This window comes from Eleutherodactylus coqui, chromosome 9 (genome assembly GCF_035609145.1).
Source record: "Eleutherodactylus coqui strain aEleCoq1 chromosome 9, aEleCoq1.hap1, whole genome shotgun sequence".
NCBI classification, from domain to species: Eukaryota; Metazoa; Chordata; class Amphibia; order Anura; family Eleutherodactylidae; genus Eleutherodactylus; species Eleutherodactylus coqui.
In genome coordinates, this window is record NC_089845.1 from 63,274,381 (window position 1) to 63,297,128 (window position 22,748).

The 22,748-nt window shown below is 43.4% G+C and overlaps 1 protein-coding gene across 3 annotated transcripts in view; it reads left to right on the forward strand.

The window, feature by feature from the left end:
* The window catches only part of MBP (myelin basic protein), a 183,434-nt gene that overhangs the window by 52,849 nt on the left and 107,837 nt on the right, over window positions 1-22,748 (forward strand). For all 3 annotated transcript variants that reach the window (XM_066579476.1, XM_066579475.1, XM_066579474.1), the window contains exon 3: window positions 10,690-10,777. In XM_066579476.1, the coding sequence (XP_066435573.1) occupies window positions 10,690-10,777 (88 nt within the window). The remainder of the gene's footprint in view (window positions 1-10,689; window positions 10,778-22,748) is intronic.

Consider the following 22,748-nt stretch of genomic DNA (forward strand, 5'->3'; position numbering starts at 1 on the left):
AATTTGGTATTGACAACATTGTACTGACCTGCAGAATTAATCACACAAAAAAATCCTGTTAGAATTGCAGATTTTATTTACCTTCCTAGACTGGAGGTCATCCCACAAAAACAAGCACTTGTAGAGCTTTGTTAATGAAAAAATATCATGGTTCTTGGAATGTAGAGACACAAAAGCAAATGTTTAAAAAAGTTAGTGTGCAAAAATAGAAAAACATAAAAAACTGTACAAATTCAACATCACTGGAATCGTGCCGGCCCAGAGGTTATCATTATCACATTATTTATTCTGCATGCCGAATGCCATAAAAAAGAAATCCAAAAAAAATTTTTTATATGTAAAAGTAATACAATATATTACATGCACCCCAAAATGATGCCATAAAAATACAACTTGTTCCGCAAATAACAAGCTCTCATATCCTAAGTCGATAAAAAAATTAAATAGTTATGGCTTTAGGAATGTAATGATAGGAAAAAAAATGAAAGATTGATTGGTCATTAGGGCATAAAATGGCCCGTCACTAAGGGGTTAAGATGTCAGCTGCGATGTGTGTGTGCTTGCAGCAGAGCTGTGTGTGTGCTTGCAGAAAAGCTGTGTGTGTGTGTGTGTGTGTATATGTATGTATGTAGCAGAGCTGTGTGTGTGCACATGTAGCAAAGCTCTGTGTATATGTGAATGCTGTATAGCTGTGTGTGTATGTAGCAGAGTTCTGTATGCTGCAGAGCTATGTGTGTGTACATGTACAGCATGTGTGCAGCAGTGCTGTGTATTATGTGAACTTATACATTTGCCCCACTATTTGAATGGACACACTTGCTTTAATAGTGGTTGACCATTCACCGTTAACCCCTTTTTTATACTAGACCACCAAAGTTAATAACGGTAGCCCCTCTACTCTGTTAGGCCTCATGTACTCCGCTTGCCAAATATCGCAGAGAAGTCCACCACGGCGCCCCCTAAATCCCCCATACTCACCTCCCGGATCCGCCGCGATATTCCTGTCCCTCAAGCCGACGCATATGCACAGTAAAGCGCGTGACGCGCCAGCAATGTGGGATGATGCGGTGGGCGGGGACGCGTATTCACGCGATATTTCCGCTGTGCTACAGCGGAAGTATAGCGTGATGGCCGGCTTCCATTGACTACAATGGAAGCCGGCTGTGCGTATTCCCGCGGCAATTAGAGCATGCCGCATTTTTTTTTTTCACACTGCGGAATTCCACCGTGGAATTTGGCAGTGTGAACATTGCGCTATTACGTTCAATAGTAGTTAATAGCTGCGGCATAACGCCGCGGATTTCCGCTGCATCATACGCGGCAGAAATCCGGCCATGGGCATTAGCTCTTAGACCTCCAGAGATGTTTATGTTAGTATGAAATATTTTTTGCTGGTGTCTAAACCTGGGGTGCGTCTGATAAGCAGGTGTATCTTATAATCCGAAAAACACAGTATTTGGATGAACAGCTGCCCCCTGTGACATCTCTACAAATCCTGCCCTAAGGCTACCTTTGCACTGGCGAAATCGAGCCAAGAAACCCAGTACGATAACTTGCTTTTCAACGTGCATTTTACTTATGGATGTGAGGCGTTTTTCATGCAAGAAGGCCCTGCGTGACTTCTGTGAAATTCCAATACTCCGGCGCTTGTTTCATGTGCGTCGGAGTATCGTCAAGTGTTTCCCATTGATTTCAACGGGAAACATCGCATTCTCGTGCACATCATAAGCATGCAATGTGTTGGACTGTCTCATTGAAATCAGTGGGCGATGCGTCCCAAGGGAACGTGAAAAAATAGGACATGCAGCGATTTCTTTTTTTTTTACCTCGCAGCAATGCTGCGTATGACTCTTTTCAAAAGAATGAAGCTCATATTCTCGCAAGATTCACGCTTGTGTGAATGCGCCCTTAGGGTGCCTACCCACTACAGTTTTTTTCACTGCGAAATTCGCAGCGTTTTTTTTTCCTGCAGAGACTGTAGTGGGTAGTCACCCTAAGGGCGCATTCAGACGACCGTATATCGGCTGGGTTTTCAGCCCGGCCGATATACAGCATCCCTCTCTGCAGGGGGGAGGAGGCTGGAAGAGCCAGGAGCAGTGCACTGAGCTCCCACCCCTCACCACTATTTGCAATGGGAGGGGTGGGAGAGGGCGGAGCTATGGGGTTTGGCGTGGCTCCGCCCCCATCCCGCCCCTCCCATTGTAAATAGGGGCGAGAGAGGGGGCAGGAGCTCAGTGCACTGCTCCCAGCTCTTCCAGCCTCCTCCCCCTGCAGAGAGGGACGCCGTATATCGGCCGGGCTGAAAACCCAGCCCATATACGGTCATCTGAATGCACCCTAAGGCTGTTTGTGTTTTACTGTTCTGTTTGCAATCTCAAATCATGCACATGCACGTGCTCAAAAAAAACACGCAACCGTGCTGCTATTCATTGAAATGGACAATTAAGTTAATGATGTCAATACGTGCTATTTTCATGTGCAAATGCATAGGAAAATGGAGCATGCTGGGTATTTCTTTGCAGAAACGAAATGCGCACGCAAAATACACACATGTGAACGAGCCCATTGAAATCAGTGGGTTCTGTTCACTGCTTATTGCAAAACGCTGCGCAAATACCTTCGTGTGACACGGGCCTAACTTGTATAAGAACATGTTAAATAAACAACCTCCATTGGATGTGAGTTGTAAGAATCTCACCCGTGTGTTACAGCCCCGCGCCATGCTGCATCTTGTGATCACTCACTTATTTAGCTGTTGAAGTACACTTATTTGTTCGGCCTTTTTGGCATCCATTTACTTCTTCCGATTCTCTGAGTGCAAGATCTCTGGGGCCTCATAAAGAGTGTTAGTAGAGAAACCGCCTAGGTCAATCAGTTCATCTCATCTTAAGAGCCAGCAGAATACAAAAAAGGCATCTGCTGCTCCAAAAAGTAACAATTGCTGGCAAGTACGTTTCAGAACTGTTCTACAAAGCCACTCGAGAAGCAGATGGTTACTCTCTGTAGTATTGTCCAGGCATCTGTAGGAGGAACATTCAGAGAACTCTACAAGGCGCAGCACTCAAAAAATGCATTTCCTGTGATAGATATTAGATAGAGAGATATGAGATACGGTAGATATGAGAGAGAGATATGAGATGCATAGATAATAATATAATAATATAATAATCTTTATTTGTATAGCGCCAACATATTCCGCAGCGCTTACATAGACAGGGGAAATACAGAGACAAAAGTACAAAAAATTACAGAACCACGGTTACAATCGTAATCAGCTGATGGAAACAATAGGGGTGAGGGTCCTGCTCCAACGAGCTTACATACTACAAGTAAGGGGGTGATACAGAAGGTAAAATGGCTGGAGGTGTGCACAGTATCGCGTGCTGGAGAGTGAGGGATGCTATATACAGACAACAGTCAGACATTTAGCTATGCGACGGCAGGATCAATATGACTACAGGAGCGGTTTATGATGGCTAGCAGGGATTGCAGTCAGTAGGTCAGGAAACATGTTATCAGGCGGAGTACAGAAGGGTTTGTTTAGGGAATGCGGTATGCATCCCTGAAGAGGTGCGTCTTTAGAGCACGCCTGAAGTTTTTCGAGTCCTGGATTGCCCGGATGTTCTTTGGTAGTGCGTTCCAGAGGACCGGTGCTGCTCTGGAGAAGTCTTGGAGGCGGGAGTGAGAAGTTCGAATTAGAGGGGTGTGCAGTCTAGTTTCGTTTGCCGAGCGGAGAGCCCGGGCTGGGTGATGGATTGAGATGAGGGAGGCGATATAGGGGGGCGCTGCACTGTGGAGGGCTTTGTGGATGAAGGTAATAAGTTTAAATTGAATTCTGTATTTAACTGGCAGCCAGTGCAGTGACTGGCACAGGGCAGAGGCATCTGAGTAGCGGCTGGACAGTAATATGAGCCTGGCTGCCGCATTCAGGATGGATTGTAGAGGGTAGAGTCTGGTGCAGGGGAGGCCGACCAGCAAGGAGTTGCAATAGTCGAGCCGTGAGTGGATGAGGGCAACAACAAGCGTTTTCAGCGTGTCTATGGTGAGAAAGGAGCGGATTCTTGAGATGTTCTTTAGGTGCAGCCGACATGTTCGGGCCACTGACTGGATGTAGGGAGTAAATGAGAGATCTGAGTCGAATATGACCCCAAGGCAGCGGGCATGTTGTCTAGGAGTTATGGTGACGCCACACACTGAGATGGAGATGTCAGGAGGAGGTCGGTTTGTGGAAGGAGGAAACACCAGTAAGTCAGTTTTAGAGAGGTTTAGTTTTAGGTAGAGAGAGGACATGGTGTTAGAGACAGCAGACAGACAGTTGGTGATGTTTTGGAGGAAAGGTGCAGAGATGTCACGGGAAGAGGTGTATAACTGGGTGTCATCAGCATAGAGGTGGTAATGGAGGCCAAAGCTCCTGATGGTTTGTCCAACAGGGGCTGTGTAGATAGAGAAAAGGAGGGGGCCAAGGACCGAGCCTTGGGGGACCCCAACAGCAAGGGGAAGAGAAGGAGAGGTAGAGCCAGCAAAGGAGACATTGAAAAAGCGGTCAGATAGGTAGGAGGAGAACCAGGAGAGAGCAGTGTCCTTTAGGCCGATGGAGCGAAGCATACTGAGGAGGAGTTTGTGGTCAACTGTGTCAAATGCTGCAGAGAGATCGAGGAGGATCAGTAGGGAGTAGTCACCCCTCGATTTGGCTGACAGTAGGTCGTTTGATACCCTTGTAAGGGCAGTTTCTGTGGAGTGTTGGGGTCGGAAGCCAGACTGTAGGGGGTCGAGGAGAGAGTTCTCTGATAGATAGCTTACAAGGCGGGAGTAAACCAGCCGTTCTAGTAATTTGGAGATGAAGGGGAGGTTTGAGATGGGTCGGTAATTGGCAACGTCAGTTGCGTCAAGAGTCGGCTTCTTTAGCAATGGGGATATGATGGCATGTTTGAAAGAAGAGGGAAAGATGCCAGAGGCCAGAGAGAGGTTGAATATAGTGGTGAGATGCGAGATGACCACTGGGGAGAGGGATCGGAGGAGGTGTGAGGGGAGAGGGTCGCTAGCGCAGGTGGTGGGGCGAGCAGAGAAGAGCAGTTTGGAGACTTCTTCCTCTGTTGCTGGTCTGAGTACAGACAGTGAGCAGGAGCTAGCTGCAGTGCTGACAAGACTAAGGTCAGGGCTAGTCTGGGGTTGGGAGGTTATTTCTTGACGGATGTCATCAATTTTCTTTTTGAAGTAGGCAGCCAGTTCAACAGCACTGAGATCCGTCACCGGGGGCTGCGGTTTAGGGCTGAGAAGGGAGTGAAAAGTATAGATAAATAGAGATGTGAGTTAGGCCTTATGTCCACTGGAACACACGAATTCCCAATGCGGAATCCCGTACGGAATCCACCCATGCCCACTGCCGGTGACCCTGCGTACCTGTTTTTTTTTTTTTTTCTTCTGTACTACAGAGCATGCTACGATTTTTAATCCACTAGTGGAAACTGCAATTGGTTTCCGCTTGTGGACATGAAAAATCAGTTTTCCATAGCATGCTATGGAGGGTTATTACTGCGGAATCTGCCCGTGGACATGGGGCCTAGATAGATAGATAGATATGAGATAGATAGATATGAGATAGATAGATATGGGATAGATATGAGATAGATAGATGGATGGATAGATAGATAGATAGATAGATAGATATGGGATAGATAGATAGATAGATAGATAGATAGATAGATATGGGATAGATAGATAGATAGATAGATAGATATGGGATAGATAGATAGATAGATAGATAGATAGATAGATATGGGATAGATAGATAGATAGATAGATAGATAGATATGGGATAGATAGATAGATAGATATGAGATAGATAGATAGATAGATATGGGATAGATAGATATGGGATAGATAGATATGAGATAGATAGATATGTGATAGATAGATAGATAGATATGGGATAGATAGCAGATGGATAGATAGATAGATAGATAGAGAGATAGATAGATAGATAGATGTGTGAGGGAGAGATAGATGTGCGTGTGTGAGAGAGAGAGGGATATGAGATGCAGTCTGTCATACACCTATCTACAGATGGCATGCCATAGAAAATGGGAGGCCATAACGATAGTTTATATAGTAGGGTACACCAACTCTGGTTCACCTGACTGAACAGGTATCATATACCCCCATATAACGTTAAATTCATTACTGACTGTTAAAGCAAAGTTTGGGGAGCTGAGATTGTGAATATACATTTTTAAATGATTATAAAGGAGACAGCCTGGGAGTTCTGCTTCTCCCACAGTGATTGACACCGTTACACATTCATAGAGGTAAAGCTGTCAATCATTTTGTGTGGGTGGAAGAATCCCAGGTTTCCTCTGAGTCTTGGTAGCATTTATACAACTTTTTATATAAAAATATTGAATCCTACTGTACCTTAGAAAACTACCGTATATGTCTCCAAACTTGTTGTCTCCCGCTTACTCCTCTGTTTCACTCCGATAGGTTTTAAATATAAATATTTACCTGGCCAAGTGCCTAACTTGCATATCCGTGTAACGTGTCACATCCTCTGATCAGCAGGACAGGAGTCACACCTTTACAGCCACAGCAATGCTGACTCCACTTTTTTTTCCTCTAATCCCCCTCCCCATATACCCATACCAGCTCCCACTAGGTACAGGGCCTGGCGCTAGTCTTCTGTCAAATGGGAATCTCCACCAATCAAACGCGATGTCAGCCATTAATACTGAATGGTGGAGATTACTAACTTGACAAGAGTATTGCCAGGCTTCGTGTATAACTGGAACCAGTGTGGTCAAATGGGAAGTGGGGGTGGGAGTAAAACATAAAAGAAAAACAGCATTGAAGTCAGCAGGGATGCAGCATAAAGGTCCTGTTCCATAGAGGGCGTGATAGGTTCTGTTTAAAGATGTGATTTGACCTATATAGGTGTTCTCCTATATAATGTGGGTGTTTTTTGGATTCTTTCTGTGTTTCCGCCTGATGATGGAAGCAGCCATTTAAAAATGTATTTTGCCCAAGGATGCATGTCACTACATGGAATAGAATTGGAAGTGTCCTTCAATGATAGATAACCGCTGAGAAGTATATTAGTATCTATATACGTGTTACATATATATTTATTTTCTGTATAAAACTGTGCACTTTCATGCCATTTGTAGAAAATGTCCCTTCAGAAAGCCTTGAGCCCAAAACTGAATGCTATAAAGAAGAAGAACGTCAACTATAATCCTAGATCTAGTGAGCTACTGAGGGGACATAGTCTGGCTATGGGGGACTGAAAATGCTAGCCTGTCTAGCTCCCATTCCTGCCTGGAGAGTTTAGCCATTCTATTCCCATTCTAGGCATTACAAAACTGTCAAATGGGCAACAGAAAAAAGAGGATCACCAATCTCACATCTCCACCAGCACAGACCACAGCTTCACGTGGTATTTAGTGCTACTTAACTGGCCAGATATCCACAGACACTTTACAGGCTGCATCCAATATGACCTCTACCACCACGCCAAACCCAGTGTCAACCTCCTCAAAAGGTCACCCCACTACTCTGAATCTCTCTAACCCCATCGTGGATTCAGACTCCAGGCACCATGCACATTTAATTCTGCGTCGCCCGCTGTCCTGCCAGTACTCTCCCAACCCTCTGGCATCCATGCCGGCAGCAGCAGGTGGGATAACACTGCCTCCTTGAGGCTCTGCAATATGAGAGCCATCCACACCTGCAGCAAGTGAGCCTCTGCCTTCGCCTCTGGACACCACCCACACTGGGGATTAGGTCTCTGAAGCACAGATACTTGATACCCTCTGCCTGCTTTGTCCACCTTCCCCATTCAGTTCCTCTGCCTCCTCTCCACTCCTACAAAGATACCCTGCATCTAAAGAGGGATCTCTCCATGACAGCCCACAGCTGGTATCTCCAACAACCACTTTTGGGGTCTCCATCCCTGCTGAACCACTCAACCAAGCAGGAGCTCTTAGCTCTCACGTCCAAGCTATACCTACTAGGAAGGACATCGAGGCATACATTTCAAGACTAGGGACCTCGTACAGTTCGGAACTTCAAGGTAGTTCTAATTCTGCCCCCTTTTCCTTCTTCCACATGTTACAGATGGCCATTACTAAATTGTTTGGGGTCACAGTCACCCTTGAAAAGGGCTTAACACACTTGCTTGACCTAAAGCCAAGGGGGGGGGGCTAGTTTACCAAATTACAGGCTGTATCATACGGCTGCATTACTCGCACGTCTCCTAGATTGGCAGTACCATCATGAATCCAAGCAATGGATTGCTTTGGAGTAGGAGGACTACCCAGTTCCTCTGAAACTCCTCCATTGGATTAAGCACAGTGGAAAACCCAGACTCCCCCTTCCAACCCTCTCCTCTGGGGAATTCTTACACTTTGGAACTTAAAGGGTATTCTGTCCAGAGAAGAGTGCCCCCTTACCATGCTGTTCCTGAACCCACAGTTTTCTTCCAGCATGAATCGGAAGTGTTTCCTGAGATGACGGGTGCATGAGGACTCACATTTCCATCAGATACTCACAGGCGCTACCTAACCGCCACTTGAGAAGCTGCAGAAAGGGGATGGGAGAATCAATCTTTCCTAGTTGGAATATAATCAATTTAAATATTTCATTTCCACCCGCGGGGAACGGGGCTGTGTCCTGTCTGTCCCCACTCCCTTCAAGAATCTTTTCACTTTGACCTCACCGGACAATCTCACTTTTCTATAATCTGTTGTTTCAGAAGTCTTGATCCTCTGATCCCAGCTTCTTTCGACTTGGGAAGAGGTATTAAGGGCCACGATCTTGCCAATGGATTGTCAAAAAGCCTTTATTTTCACTCTATTTTTTCACAAACTATTTGTGACCTGTGCCGCCCAAGGAAAAAATTACAAGATCCTTGTGAGGTGATATAGGTCCCTGATTTGGCTTCACACCATGTCCCCCTCCATTTCTGAGACGTGATGGTGCTGTGGAACAGCTACAGGTATCATATTGCGTTTTTGGTGGGGATGTGACAAGATTAAACCCTTCTGGGATGGGGGTGTTCTCCACATATCACTTGATCACTCGGAAGTGCATAGCTAATTTCCCTCAGGTGGCCATGCTTCTTCATCAATCTTTCTTAGCTCCATTGGAGTATAGAAAAAGGACTTGCGCCGATTCTGCTTGACTGCTGCCAGGTCAGTCATCTTGTGGCACTAGTGCTCCACTCAGATCCCTACTATGAGAGAGTGGCGATAGGAGATGACCAACCTGTGTAATATGAAGGAACTTTGTGCAGAGCATTCCCGGGACGTCAACAAATTTCCTTGGTATGGCAGTCTTGGGTAGAGCTTACAAGCACTTGCTCAAGTTGAGAGATCTGTTCTCTTTGTGACTCCTTCCCCTACCCCCACCCCCTACGGGTGACACCCAGCTCCTCTTGATGATAAGTACAAGTCTAATGTCCTATCAAACCATCCAGTTCGGGTTGGGAAACACCATTAACTCCCCTGTTCCCTTTCCCCTCCCTTCACCCCCCATTTTGTTTCTTCCCTTTTCCAACCTCCCTCTCTTCTCTCTGCCTTTCTGCCTCATCTTTCTCTCTGTTCTTTCCTCCTCTTTAATGCTCAGGATCCCTTTTCGCCCCCTCATAACTTTGTTTTTACACCAGAAGGTCTCTGTGCCGCTTCAAGTATATCCTGGGTTCGTTTCATCTTTTACTTCTTTGTTGCTTGTCTATGTTTGGTCCCGCACTATTCTTTCAAAATTTTCAATAAACAATGAAGCATAATGAGCATCTGAGAGAAGAGACATCGGCAGTATTTTCCTAGATGATTCATCCATTTTATATTATAAGTTACTGAATGGGGAAAAGTAGCACCCAATATTTTTCCCACCGCTACAATAGACTTTCAGAAGGGTTGCATGATGGGCAGTATCATGTTAAGCAAGAAATGGCATGCAATTTACAAATTCTGATCATTGCAGGTCCTTAGTTTTATGTCATAAAGGACCAATTGGTGGCTCATACATTTTAAGCAGAATTTCTAAACATTCCATAGCCATATAGACAATATAGCCAAGTCCAGAAGCTCCTTGCATGTAACCAGAATAGGGACCAGCTACACACAAGGGTGCCGTCTTCTGAGCTGAGAGGGGTATCATTCTGCCGTGGTCATCTCTGCCCAAAGAGAGGAGAGATGGCTGCAGTGGAGACAGCGATAAAACTGACTTGCCGCGGCTTTGAATTCCGCGCAGCATGTCAGTTTCATTGCGGATGGCCCTAACGGCTTCTCCACAGTGTGTGGATGAGATTTTTGCAATTCTCGTCCACTTTGCTTCTTTATCCCAGGATAAAAATTGCTCACAGAATTTCCGTGCAGAAAGTCCGTATGGAAATTCCGCCCCGTGGGAACGCAGCCCAAGATGTTCATAAGCTTCAGTCATCGGGTGAGAATCTACTGGAGCTGGGTTGATCTTTCAAGGCCACTGTGTCCCACAGAGAGTTTTTGAGAAGTTTTGGATTCCTGTGTGTGCCATTGTATTGTTAGACTTATGTTCTTCTAATATTGTATTGACAGTTGATACAGTACATGTCTTCACTGATAACTGGAAGTCTTTTTATTAAATCCAGCTAAGCCTGTATAGAAAATTATATTATTGTTTTGGACTAAAGTGTATTCCTATGTGTTTCCATTTCAGAATACAGAAAACCGAGTAGTAGAAGAAGAAAAACCTGTAAGTGAGGTGTTGAGTCCAGCTCAGGAATGCGAGGACAATGACGTTTTTGGTATGTATCTTCCCAGACAAGAGGAAACTTGTAGACTTGGTAGAAGTGTGTCAGAGATGTATACTAATGTGACGTAAGCTATGCAAGAGGCATTTCTATGTAATTGCTGACAGATTTCCTTATGACTAAAGTAAATGAAATGTATTACCTACGAATGTATACAGTATGTGATATACAACAAGTATACAGTATATGTATTTTTATCTGTGGATTTTATAGAATAATATATTGCATTATCTTTTATCACTAAGTAACACTAGAAAAAGGAACCCGAGTACACACAATACTGATGGGTTCTCCAGCACTTTTGCTCTAGCTTCTGTACTGAATTTAAAGTGATTGAATACCTTTATACTTTTTTTCTTAAGGCCACATTCAGACAGCCGTGTAGGAGTTGGACGGTTAACGGACACCCACGCTTGTGCGCTCCGATATTCATGGACCCTACACATTACATGTGCTGGTCTTGTCCGTGAAAACCAGTGGTCCATGTGAAAAAGGTTCATGTGAATAGCCTACTTGGCTATATTGGGTCCCTGTTCTGAGTGGAATACACAGACAGCACACAGCCCGAGTATACAGCTGTCAGCATACATACTTCAAACACTCAGCTATCTCTGGCTGTTCCATTGAAATGAATGGAGCAGAGGTGTGCATGTGTCACAATCTTTGCCCACACTATAGGACGTGCCAGGGCTCAATTATTGGGAACAGATCCCCACAGATCAGCAAGCTATCTCCAGTTAGTGACCCCACATAGCAATGGTGACCACTTCTGTGGCCCCAGTAAGTAATGGCAACCATGCTAAGCAATGGTGACTCCTTCTGTGGCCCCAGTAAGTAATGGCGACCCTGCTAAGTAATGGTGACCCTCTCCGTGGTCCTACATAGTAATGGTGACTTCCCCACTGCAGAAGTTAGAACCATCACTGCATACACACAGACCTGCATGACCTTATTCCTCCCTTCTGCTCCAGCACTCAAACTATAGTGATTCAAGTTGATCAATAAATTATATGGACCCCAAAATGGGCCACAACAACAGAAAAAACAAGCCCCAACACAGCTACAGTATGTGGACAGGGAGAAAAAAAAAAAAAATATATATATATATATATATATATATATATATATATATATATATATTCACCTCATTTTATTATCATAGTTTCTATCTGCATTTTTGCTCTCTGCTTTAAAGCAATCACTATAACTATCAATGTGAACTTTCGGTGCATTCTAACCACATCAGCCCCTCCCTCTCCCATGTACAGATAACATGTAGTATTCACTTTCTTATATCACCTCAAACCATCTCATTCCACTTTGCAGCGCACAAGTCAAGCCCATGAATCACTGACCCATCGCTCACCCTCTACTAGCTGCAGGGAACTTGTCTCCTAATCCTTAATCTGTTTCTGTTAACTTCTTACCCGCCCCACGAAGAAACCCATGAAATCTGGTTAAGATTCTCCTGCCTCCTTTTATAGTCAGGTGGCCAGGATACTTACCCGATTTAGCCTGATCCAGTACTGGCACCGCCCAGCCCTGGCATTGGGTCGCGTGATTGAAAGTCTTTCTCTAACTCCCGATTATCGGTTGTGTCTTCGTAGGGAGTTGACTGTTCTTATAATTTCAATACATAAGCCAACCCCTTCCACTGTCTCTGGCAATGGGTTGCCAACCTGTTTGGGTTTTTTTTCAGGACAATTTATGTAAAATTCACAGACAGTTGACTTTTTACTGACACATTGAAAACCCATAATAAATCCTAGAGCTTATAAGTGATACATGTCTGCGGGCCAGAATACTCATATGAACACATGAATAGCATGCTGAAAATTACAATCACAAGTGCCCTAATTTTATGGACTATCCAGGAATTTAGGGCTGGTTAGTAACCCTGACTCCAACAGGACTATACACATAAGAATACATTTGCTAGAATTGACCAGCTGTCTTGACCCCTTAGTGACAGCCAATGCACCTTTTTAATGACATCACTAGGAGCTTTATACCTGCATGTATGGCTTTTTAAGGCGGTGGCTTGGCTGACTACTAATAGCCAGACTTTTGCTAACTGTCAGAAGCAGAGAAATCTCAGATCCTGGCAGTTCAACCCCTTACCTGCCACACTCAATAGCATCTGCGGTATGTAAGCAGATGACAGGGAGGGGGGGCTCCTACTGTTACCCATTGGCACTCTGCAATGTGATCGCAAGGTACCAATGGGCTCTCATGGCAGATGGGGACCTTACAGAAGCCTCCATGTCTGCCAAGTAAATAAACCTTCAGCAGAGTCTAATAGGCTGATGTCATAGGCCCCCTGCACACAGGCGGAAATTCTGCGGCGGGTTTTTCTGCAGAATTTCTGCCCTTGCCCACCTGCATAGTATTGCATTACAAAACGCAGTCCTATGCAGGCGGCCGCGATTTGTCCATGTGAAAATACACGCAGAAAACAAATCACGGCATGTTCTATTTCTGTGCAGGTCTCGCAGAGGCCCGCACAGAAATGTCACTCCCGGCTCCGGACTGCACACGCGCCAACTGGGAGGCAGCCGGCACATCACAAAACCGGAGCCACGGGAGCATGTGAGACCCGCACTGGTCACTGCAGGGGCGCAGGTCGGATCCCGCTGTGAGAATTCTCGCAGGGGATCCGACCCGGCCGTGTGCGGGTGGCCATAAGCAGATGTCATAAGCAGATCCTAGTGATGAAATAATCACATCTCCAAGTCCCCTTGAGGGGCTAAAAATGATTTTTTTAAAAGTTCAATAATTTTAAAAAAAAATCCCTTTTAAAGAAAATATATATTTTTCCCCACAAAAATGGATAAAATGAAAAAAATAAGAATAAAAAAACAACACATAATATGTATTACTAAGTTCATACTAACCCAAACAATGAAATATTTTATTTAGCTTGTGTGGTGAACACCTAAATGCCAGAACTGCTATTTTTCTTTTCTTCACCTCCCTCTTCACCCTTTTTTTTTTGCTGGAAAAATAAAAATGCTATGGGTATTAGATTTAATTTTTTTTATTGTTTTTTATTATGCTAACATAGCAAAAAGTAAATAAATAAAAAAACTATTTATTTATATAGATATTTGATAATGTATTAATCTTGCTGATCCAGATCATGTGAAAAAAAAGAAAAATATCATGTGAACGCCGTATAAATAAAACATTGATGGCATTTCTGGGAGATTAGTCCATCTCATACTCTCCCAATCCCAACCATCCCAATAACAATAAATAAAAGTTATACAAAATATTACCCTGTTTCCCTGAAAATAAGACATAGCATGATTTTCCAGAATTTTTGAGGATGCAAAATGACTTTTCAGGCTTTTTGAGGATGCTTTAAATATAAGCCCTACTCCAAAATTAGGCCCTGCTAACAGTTAATTAAAAAAGTCAATTTAAATAGTGTCCAGGCAGCGATACATGTAAAATAGTTAAACCTTTTTGAACAAAAATTAATAAAAGACACTGTCTTATTTTTGGGGAAACACGGTATTTGTACCCGAGAGCGGTGCCTTTAAAAAGTACAACCAGTCCCGCAAACAAACAAAAAAAAAACACAAGGCTATGTCATCGAGTTACTGTTCTTATAATGCGATGATGAAAATCGCTTGGTCCTTAAAGGGGTTGTTCCATTTCCAGCTGGAAGCAGACAGCTCCATACATTGCGCAGTGGCCCAGGTTGGTACTGCAGTTCCCATTTATGTGAATGAGACTCAGCCTGCAGTACCAACCCGGGCCACTGTGCATTATACAGTGCTGTGTTTTTTTTTTCCTGCAGCCGAACAGATAGAAGTGGTAAAAGCCCTTTTAAGGCACAAAATAGGCCCATCACTAAGCATACAGTCAAGTTTTTCTGAATGTCTTCTGGGCAGATTTAGTTGATCCACGGTAAAATTGTGATGAAACACGTTGTTTATGAATACAACATATTTACTGTGCCTTAATTTGTTTCTCCCAGATGAGTCATTTACCTTCATAAAAGCATTCTTCGTTTTTTGGCTACCTTCACCGTAAAAGTTTTAACATTTTGTTTGCAGGAATGAGTCATCGGATGTGTATTATTGTCAACTTTCCCTCAAGTGAATTTCCTCCGGTTGCTTTTTAGCTGGTAACCTTGAGGTTTGAGCTCAACTCGGCCGGTCGGTAATTGCTATTGTGACGCATTCTGCTCCTGTGCCACATCGAGAAAAGCTTGGCGTTTTATGTTCATGAATCTCGCTAGCAGATGTTTCCACTAGCCTCTATTTGCAGTAATCATTTGCTAGTGTGTCATTAAGCCGTATTCAGGAGAAGCAAGAATTAGAGCAACAAATGGTTCCCAACAGGAGTGTGGACGAGGTCTGTTTGGAGCAAATCAGGCAGATTTATTACGCAGACTTTTTATTTTTAGCTATATTGCAGCAGCTGTGCGAGTCCTGTTATAAGCACCGGCTACACGTGATATAAGGATTTTATAGCCCCTCCCGAGCTCTCTTTATTTATAATGTGTGTTGCTGAGGGGGAGAAGATAATTCAGGCCGTGATTAGGTGATGTCATTCATCCTAGATACAACTCCAGCGCGCTGCCTGTTCTTGTTCGCATTTCTTCTTCTTACTTCATCGCACTTCTTCTAGCACTCCGCACACCATATTAACCTACTGACATAAAAGGATTGCCTCCAGATTAATTGCGCAGAAACCTTTTTCTAATATGCACACACCCCACCTCCCTTGAAACGTGAGTTATAATTAAGAACCGTCATTTGGATGTCTACATAGATAATATAGTGGTTGATCGCGTTATTCCAAAATGACCCCCAGATAAAACACAGGGGTCAGTAGTGGCATTTTCTTCTCCTGGACTTTCGTAATGTCACAGATTGATTAATGTCTGGTAGTTTTTATAACATTCAGTAGGGGGAGTGCAAGACTAAAGCTAAGCCCATGAACTTGGGTGCATGTTATTAGGAATCCAATTGAAGGCCATTAACTTGTAAATGCTAAAACTGTGATCACAATACTTTTGTTTTACAGCAAATCGCAACAGGCAAAAAAGTTAACATTACTTATCATTTGAAAAAACGAAAGTTTGGTACGGTGTTGGCCAGTAGAGCAAAATGTGATGCTTCTCGGCAAGAGAAACATGTAATCTTGTAGATATAATACCTTTAATGGCTAACAGAAATACATGATGTTATAGCGAATAGAGTTGAGCGAACGTACTCTGCCGAGCTTGATGCTCGTTCGAGTATTAGCGTATTCGATGGTGCTTGTTACTCGAACGAGCATCACGCCGTGTTCGACCCCGCCCCAGCTTTTTGGCTCCTCCCTGCTGTGACATGCCTGTTGTGGCCCCTCCCTGCCGCGACGTATGTCAACGGCAAATTTTTGGGGGGAGAGAGAGACAGAGACCAAAAAAAAAAAGCTTGGGACCCGGCGGCCCACATACAAAAATGCTCAAGTCTCCCATTGTAGTCAATGGGGTTCGTTACTCAAGTAGAGCTCTCGAATTTTACGAAAAGCTCAACTCAAATAACGAGGACCCGAGCATTTGGGTGCTAACTCATCTCTAATAACGAACTTTCGAACCTAATCAAGGTTCTTCCTCAAGCAAGGGCAAGACCTATCTTCTCTGGCCGCGTCTAAACATCGGCTGCCGCCAATGTCCTATCTTCGCCGGCCAGACATTTTTACATGGCTAATAAACGCCTATGTGAATGAATGCATTGGAATCTAATGCTTCACATGGCCACGATTTTTTGCTAATGTTTTATTCAAACGCTCATGTGAATAAGGCTTAAGTGATTGTCAAGGACTATGCATGTAGAGCTCTTCCCTCTTGGCACTGTGGCTCTGACTACCTTGGAGATTTACCCTAGACGTTCATTTTGGGGGAAACATAGCAACAGCTGCTTTGTACATCCAAAATACAATACTGAATGATACAGCAATAAAGTTTTTTAATGTAATATTTCTAACAGCACTGTTATTAGCTGAATAGCTATATGAAGCCAGCCAGACCCTTTACCTCTATTATCATACTAGTGGCTAAAATCCATCAGTACCAGCTATTAGACTACTATTTCCTTCCAGTGGCTTCCACTGTCTCAAACTACCATATTGATTTCTGTATCCAAAATGGTATACATACAGACTGAAGAAGAAAGGCCAGTATTCCAAATTGCTGGTGAGTTTCTTAAAAAGAACCTGTCATGGGATTAGGTCAGTGAAGGTGGCTGCAGAGCTCTGCATGCAAATCCAACTTTATTCAGATCAAGAGGGGTATCGTCTCTACTTAAGGAGAGCACCCTAAAAGTGTGTGGAGATACCTAGTAAGGGGTGAGTTAATCGGGGAGCATCATCTCTCCCCAAGTAGAGCACCCAGAAGGGGTGTGAGAAGACACCTGAGAGGGGAGTGAGGAGACTTATAAGGCCATGCATGCTCCTCTGGGTAATTTGTGCAAATAAGGAAGATGGAACAATCTTTGGGAGTGAGAGGTTGGGATCACCCACTTGACACATTGAGTGATTCGGGAGCCAGACCTAAGAAGAGCCTATCCAAGCAAATGGAGATGAGTATGGTTAAAAAAAAACAGTCAGAGGGGGCCACAGCTGCAATGTATGTAGCCAGCCTTGTTGACTTTATCCCATGAGAGATTCTGTAAGATAACCAGCAAAAATTGTGTCCTACACAGTGGCGAAAACATACAGTTACTCCTGGTTGTTGACAAGCCTGACGAAGGGCATGCCCAAAATGTTGTTAGTTACTCAACACTAAATAGTTACTCACACTGATATTGTATGTGATATTGAACACATATGTCTTAAGAAGCTAACCTGCAATTTATCCTGCTTGCAGTTTCTTTTTAAGCCTCGTGTATAACTTTTGATGGATTGGAGGTTTACCACCTGGCTACTGGCACCCATAAAGCCTGACCAATCCAGTAGGGGAGTGCTGCCTGAACCTCTCTTGGAACTGTTACCAGTGCGTTCACACAGCTGGCGACGTCCCTTACCAGTGTCTGCTTACCCACTCCATTGGTGCGGGGAGAGGATAAGTAGTACATTAAGAAAAACCCAGATGAGTAATTAAGTAAATTGTAGATTTTCAACAGTGCATTGGCCTAAAATACAATGTCCCTTTTTTCCCACCGTTTCTTAAGAAAGCAGCAGGAATATAAAATTTTAAAAATCTCCAACAGATTGAACCATTCTATATAACAATGGGAAAATAAAGATGTAATTTATCCATAGTCCCACTAGAAAGCTAGCCTTACACAGGAGAACGCTGACCCCATTGTCAGTTTGAAGTTCTCCATTGACGGTGTCACGGGGCTCTGATCTTTCTGTTTCCTAAGCAACAGGAAAATCTTATAGAATGGTATTCAGTGTTGTCAGAAATATATGCGGGTTCTTCATCCATCCTCTAATCTTGGTTCACGCTTCATTGTGGGCTACAATAAGAGACTGACTTTAACATCTTTTAAGATGAATACCTTACTTTTTTTTCTGAAGTAGACCGGTTCAAAATTGGAAATGGTAGGTTTTCTTATATAAGTATGTTTCAACCATTAGAGTGGGATTACTATTAATACACTGCAGTATTAATGCAAAAATTGCCTTTCTTCCCCAAAAAGTCTTGGATATTCGATACATTTGTGTCCTTGTATAGATACTTTGTATCCAATAGAGATTTATATTTGACTAATGCAGTCAGTATTCCAAAGGCCGATCCTGTATATGCACCAGACCTTCCCACTGTTACCTAGATCTGTCCCCCCCCCCCCCTCCGTGGGCAAACTTTGTTCTCTTTTCCCTTGTTTCCACGAATGCAAATGGAACTCAATGCCATTGCTCATCAAATAAAGTTTTACAACTGTCATCTGTGTCCCATCATACTGTGTTCTGTCATCGGCTAAAGAGAAGGTTCAGCTTTTATTACTAATTCTAGGCAGCAAGAGGCCGATAGCAGTCAGTTTGCTGAATTCATAAGTGATTTCACATCTCCGTACAAGTTGTTATCTCGGCAATTAGATTGTGGTTGTAAAAGCAGTAATTAAGGGAGATAACTGCTCCTGTCTACTAATACCTTAGATGTTCTGCCACCTCGGACGTACAGCTGGAGAGTGAAATTCCAGCCACAAATATTCCTTGGCTTTGTATAATCTACATAGAACCCTCAGACATCATTGTTTTGAGCGCCTGACTTTTTTGATTCTTTTGACACCTCTGAAAATAAATCACTAATAAGAGTATGCATTAGGTAGAGTTCACCGAATGCTTCATTTCATAGGATGTGACATTTTTAAAAGTTTTTTTTTTAGTTTTTTTGCTAACAGTTATATAATGCTTATTCTGGATTGTTTCTCTCGCAATTGCATTACTTGCATACAGGAAACTATAGAATTATGTAGAAATCAATACCGTTCCATTACATATAAATATATGTTTCCTTTTCTCCTGGAATTGCAGCAGACTCCACATCTGCGCTGCAAAATTCATGGAACGAAAGGGACCAGGAATGCTTGTGAGATTTCTTATTATTCTCCTTGAATGAGGATAGTAATGATGGATGGTAAGCTCTTTAGACCCCATTTACACTGACAGTTGATCGCTCCAAAGTCGCTCAAACAATAGTTTGAGTGACAGTTTTGAGCGATCATCTTTGCATACTTTATAGTAGCTAATTAGCTATTATAGAGCTATGCAGGCAAAGAACGGGACACAGCCATGGCAGCTAATAGAACAATACAGCTGTTTTGCATAAACAAACAGCAGTATTCTTCTCCGCTCTAACTGCCAGTGTCCCTGCTGTGAATTCACAGCAGGACACAGGTACAGAGAATCTTATTAGCAAAGCCACTGATAACAGTCTGCTCCACTGATAACAGCTGATCCTCAATTCTAGCAAGCTAGAATTCAGCGATCAATGACTCGTGCACGAAAACTGCACGATGTCCCTGCATTTAGACAGAACGAGAATCGCTCAAAAGATTCTTTTGAGCGATTCTCGTTGTGTCTAAATCAGCTTTTAATAGGGCCCATAGTGCTTTGGGTCTTCTTCCTATAATCTTTTTTTGTTTATGTTGTTTTTTAATTGGGTTCTTTATGTAAACGTTATACCTTTTTGCAACTAATTTCAAACTGTCTGTTCCATTGTGTGGAAAGCAAAATTAACTTAATTCAACATTATAGAGGTTCTGTCATTAAAATTAAAAAAATGCTATACTTACCTATTCCTCCCCATGCAGTCTTCTTACCAGATCTTTACCTCACCAATCTTCTCCTGGCTCCTCCAGTCCCCTAGGTCACGTTACCTTCAGCTGGCCGGATCCTCTGCTTCCTGTGACGAAGTGTACATTGCCAGTATTCTGCTTCCTACAGGTCAGTGATGTAGCGTTCAGTGCCTAGCAGGAAATGCCGATCCTTGGCAGCCTGCTTTAGTGCACAGGCGCGGGGTCTCACCACTATACATACTATATGAACGCTAGCGGCGAGACATCGTGCATGTGCACTAAAGTGACATAGCCTACATTGACCTGCAGGAAGGAGAATGCCAGCAATGTACGCTTTATAACAGGAAGAAGAGGATCTGGGCGCCTTGGGGTGAGGTGACCTGGAGGACTGGAGGAGCCAGGTAAGAAGACTGCCTGGGGAGGAATATGTAAAGACAGAATATTTTTTTTCAATGACAGAACTCCTTTAAGTATGAGTTCTGTGGCAGTATACTTGTTCTGTCACAGACTTTCACATAAAAAACTATGAGTTTCAAAATGCAGCATTCTAAATACATTTAATATGCAGACACCTAAACCTGCATGTACGGAAATGAAGTGTTTGCAGATAATTTAATCTGCTCTTAGTTATATCTATTTGTTGTATATACTACTGGTCAAAAGTTTTAGAACTCAATTTTTCTAGTTTTTATTGATTTACACAGTTTAAAGTCTCAGATGCACTTTGAAATGAAAGCATAGAACAAATAAACAAGTTAACAGGAATAAAAATAGTAGATTAACTTTATTTCACCAAATTAATTCTAGATTTTTGACTCTTCATATTAGCCACCTCTAGCTGATATAACAGCTTTACACAATCCAGGCATTCTTTCTATAATTGCATTCAGATACTGTTCAGACGTTTCTTTACAATATTGTTACAAAAGTTCTAAAAAATGTCCTGTACTTGTAGACTGTTTTGCTTTCACTGTTCTCCCCAGTCCACCCAAAACAACCTCTATGGGGATTAAGTCTGGGAACTGTGCAGGCCATTTCATTCTTTGAAGCCTGACTGCCTCTTTTTGTCTTTTTAAATAGTTCTGACATATGTCAGAAGTATGTATTCGATCATTGTCTAGCTGTAAAATGAACCGCTGACCAACTAGGCGTACACCAGAGAGTATTGCATGGCATATCAAAATGCTGTGGTGGCCCTTTTTATCCAGTGTGACAGTCACGCTGTGTGTGTTTCTAAGCCTGGATCCAGGAAAAGAGCCTCAGACAATCATGCTTCCTCCTCCGTGTTTGACAGTTGGTGGCACACACTCAGGAACCATCCTTTCACCTACTCTATGATGCCTAAAAACCCTACATGATGTACCAAAGATATCAAATTAGGCATTCTTTCACTCTTCAGTAGTCTACTGGAAGTAACTGCTCGGCCCAGGCAAGTCTTTTTTCTATTTTGTAACCTTAGCAGTGGCTTTCTTACTGATTCTCTACCTGTCAAACCTGCAGATAGAAGTCTTCTCTTCACAATTGTAACTCCTTTATTTCTTGCTATATTAAGCTGTGCTTGAAGATTTTATTCTGTGAGGTGCCAATCACACAAAACATTCTCAAAAATATAATTTTGTAGTGGCCTTTAGTCTGCCAGACCTCTTCCTGTCAGTTTCCTCCAGTTTCCAAGTGCCTTTTGATGGTATGGGAAACTGTACTGACTGCCACCTTGGCTTTCTTGGCAGTTACTCTGTAAGACAGACCTACACTTCTAAGGGTTAGAATTGTTTGTCTGTGTTCTTTGGTTAATTGCCCTTTTCTTGCCATTATGATAGCAATGTGCTCTGCCCTGAAGAGCAAAACTCTCCAAATCCTATACGGTACTGTTGTGCCTTGTGAACACGGGAAGCTAGGGGTGTGACAGCACTTAGCAGGAGGGAACACACCTGTCACGCCCCTAGCTTCTGATTGCGTAGTACTGCGGCAGGGAGGACACTGCTCCCGTGCAGACGCTGCTGAAGCTGGGACCGCTGTCACTGAGCTCCCTGCTGTTCTCCTCAGCAGACTCCCATCTCCACTCCCGTCCCCTCGGTCGGCCGCTGTCGGCAGGGACTGCTGTCAATGTGCTCCAGGCTTTTCTCCACGCCGCACTGCCAATGTGGGCTCCCATTCCCCCTGCGCCCACTGCAGCTGGGAGCACTGTCACCAGGGTCCCCGCTGCTCTCCCCACCATACTCCTCTCCGCCACTGGTATCCCCTGCGCACGGGACTGCTGTGAGTATGCTCCTGATTTTCTCCCCGCTGAACAGACATGGACAAGAGCTGTCGCCCAACATGATGGTAGACTGCCGGGGACAGATCACCTTGTATGGAGGCTTAGGATTAGTTTCAGTGTTAGGCTTACATTATTATGTGAAAACCGCTAATAATGTAAGCCTAACACTTAAACTAACTAACCCTCCATCCAAGGCAAACCTCAGTCCCCACGCTGCTAGTACCTTGCTCCAGTCAGCCAATCACTAACCTCTGGGCGCACAGTGGGCATATACAGCCCATCACTAGGTCTCCATCCATACTTGTGGTGGAGACAAGATACACCAATACCATCGTATACTAGAAGGTGTTTTAATCCAGTCTGTTCCAACACTGGTTATATAGAATCAGAGGGTTTGAAAGTAATCTACAAAAGTTGAGACTCCTGTAGGAATAGTTTCCATCCAATTTCAAACCATAGTTTTCTT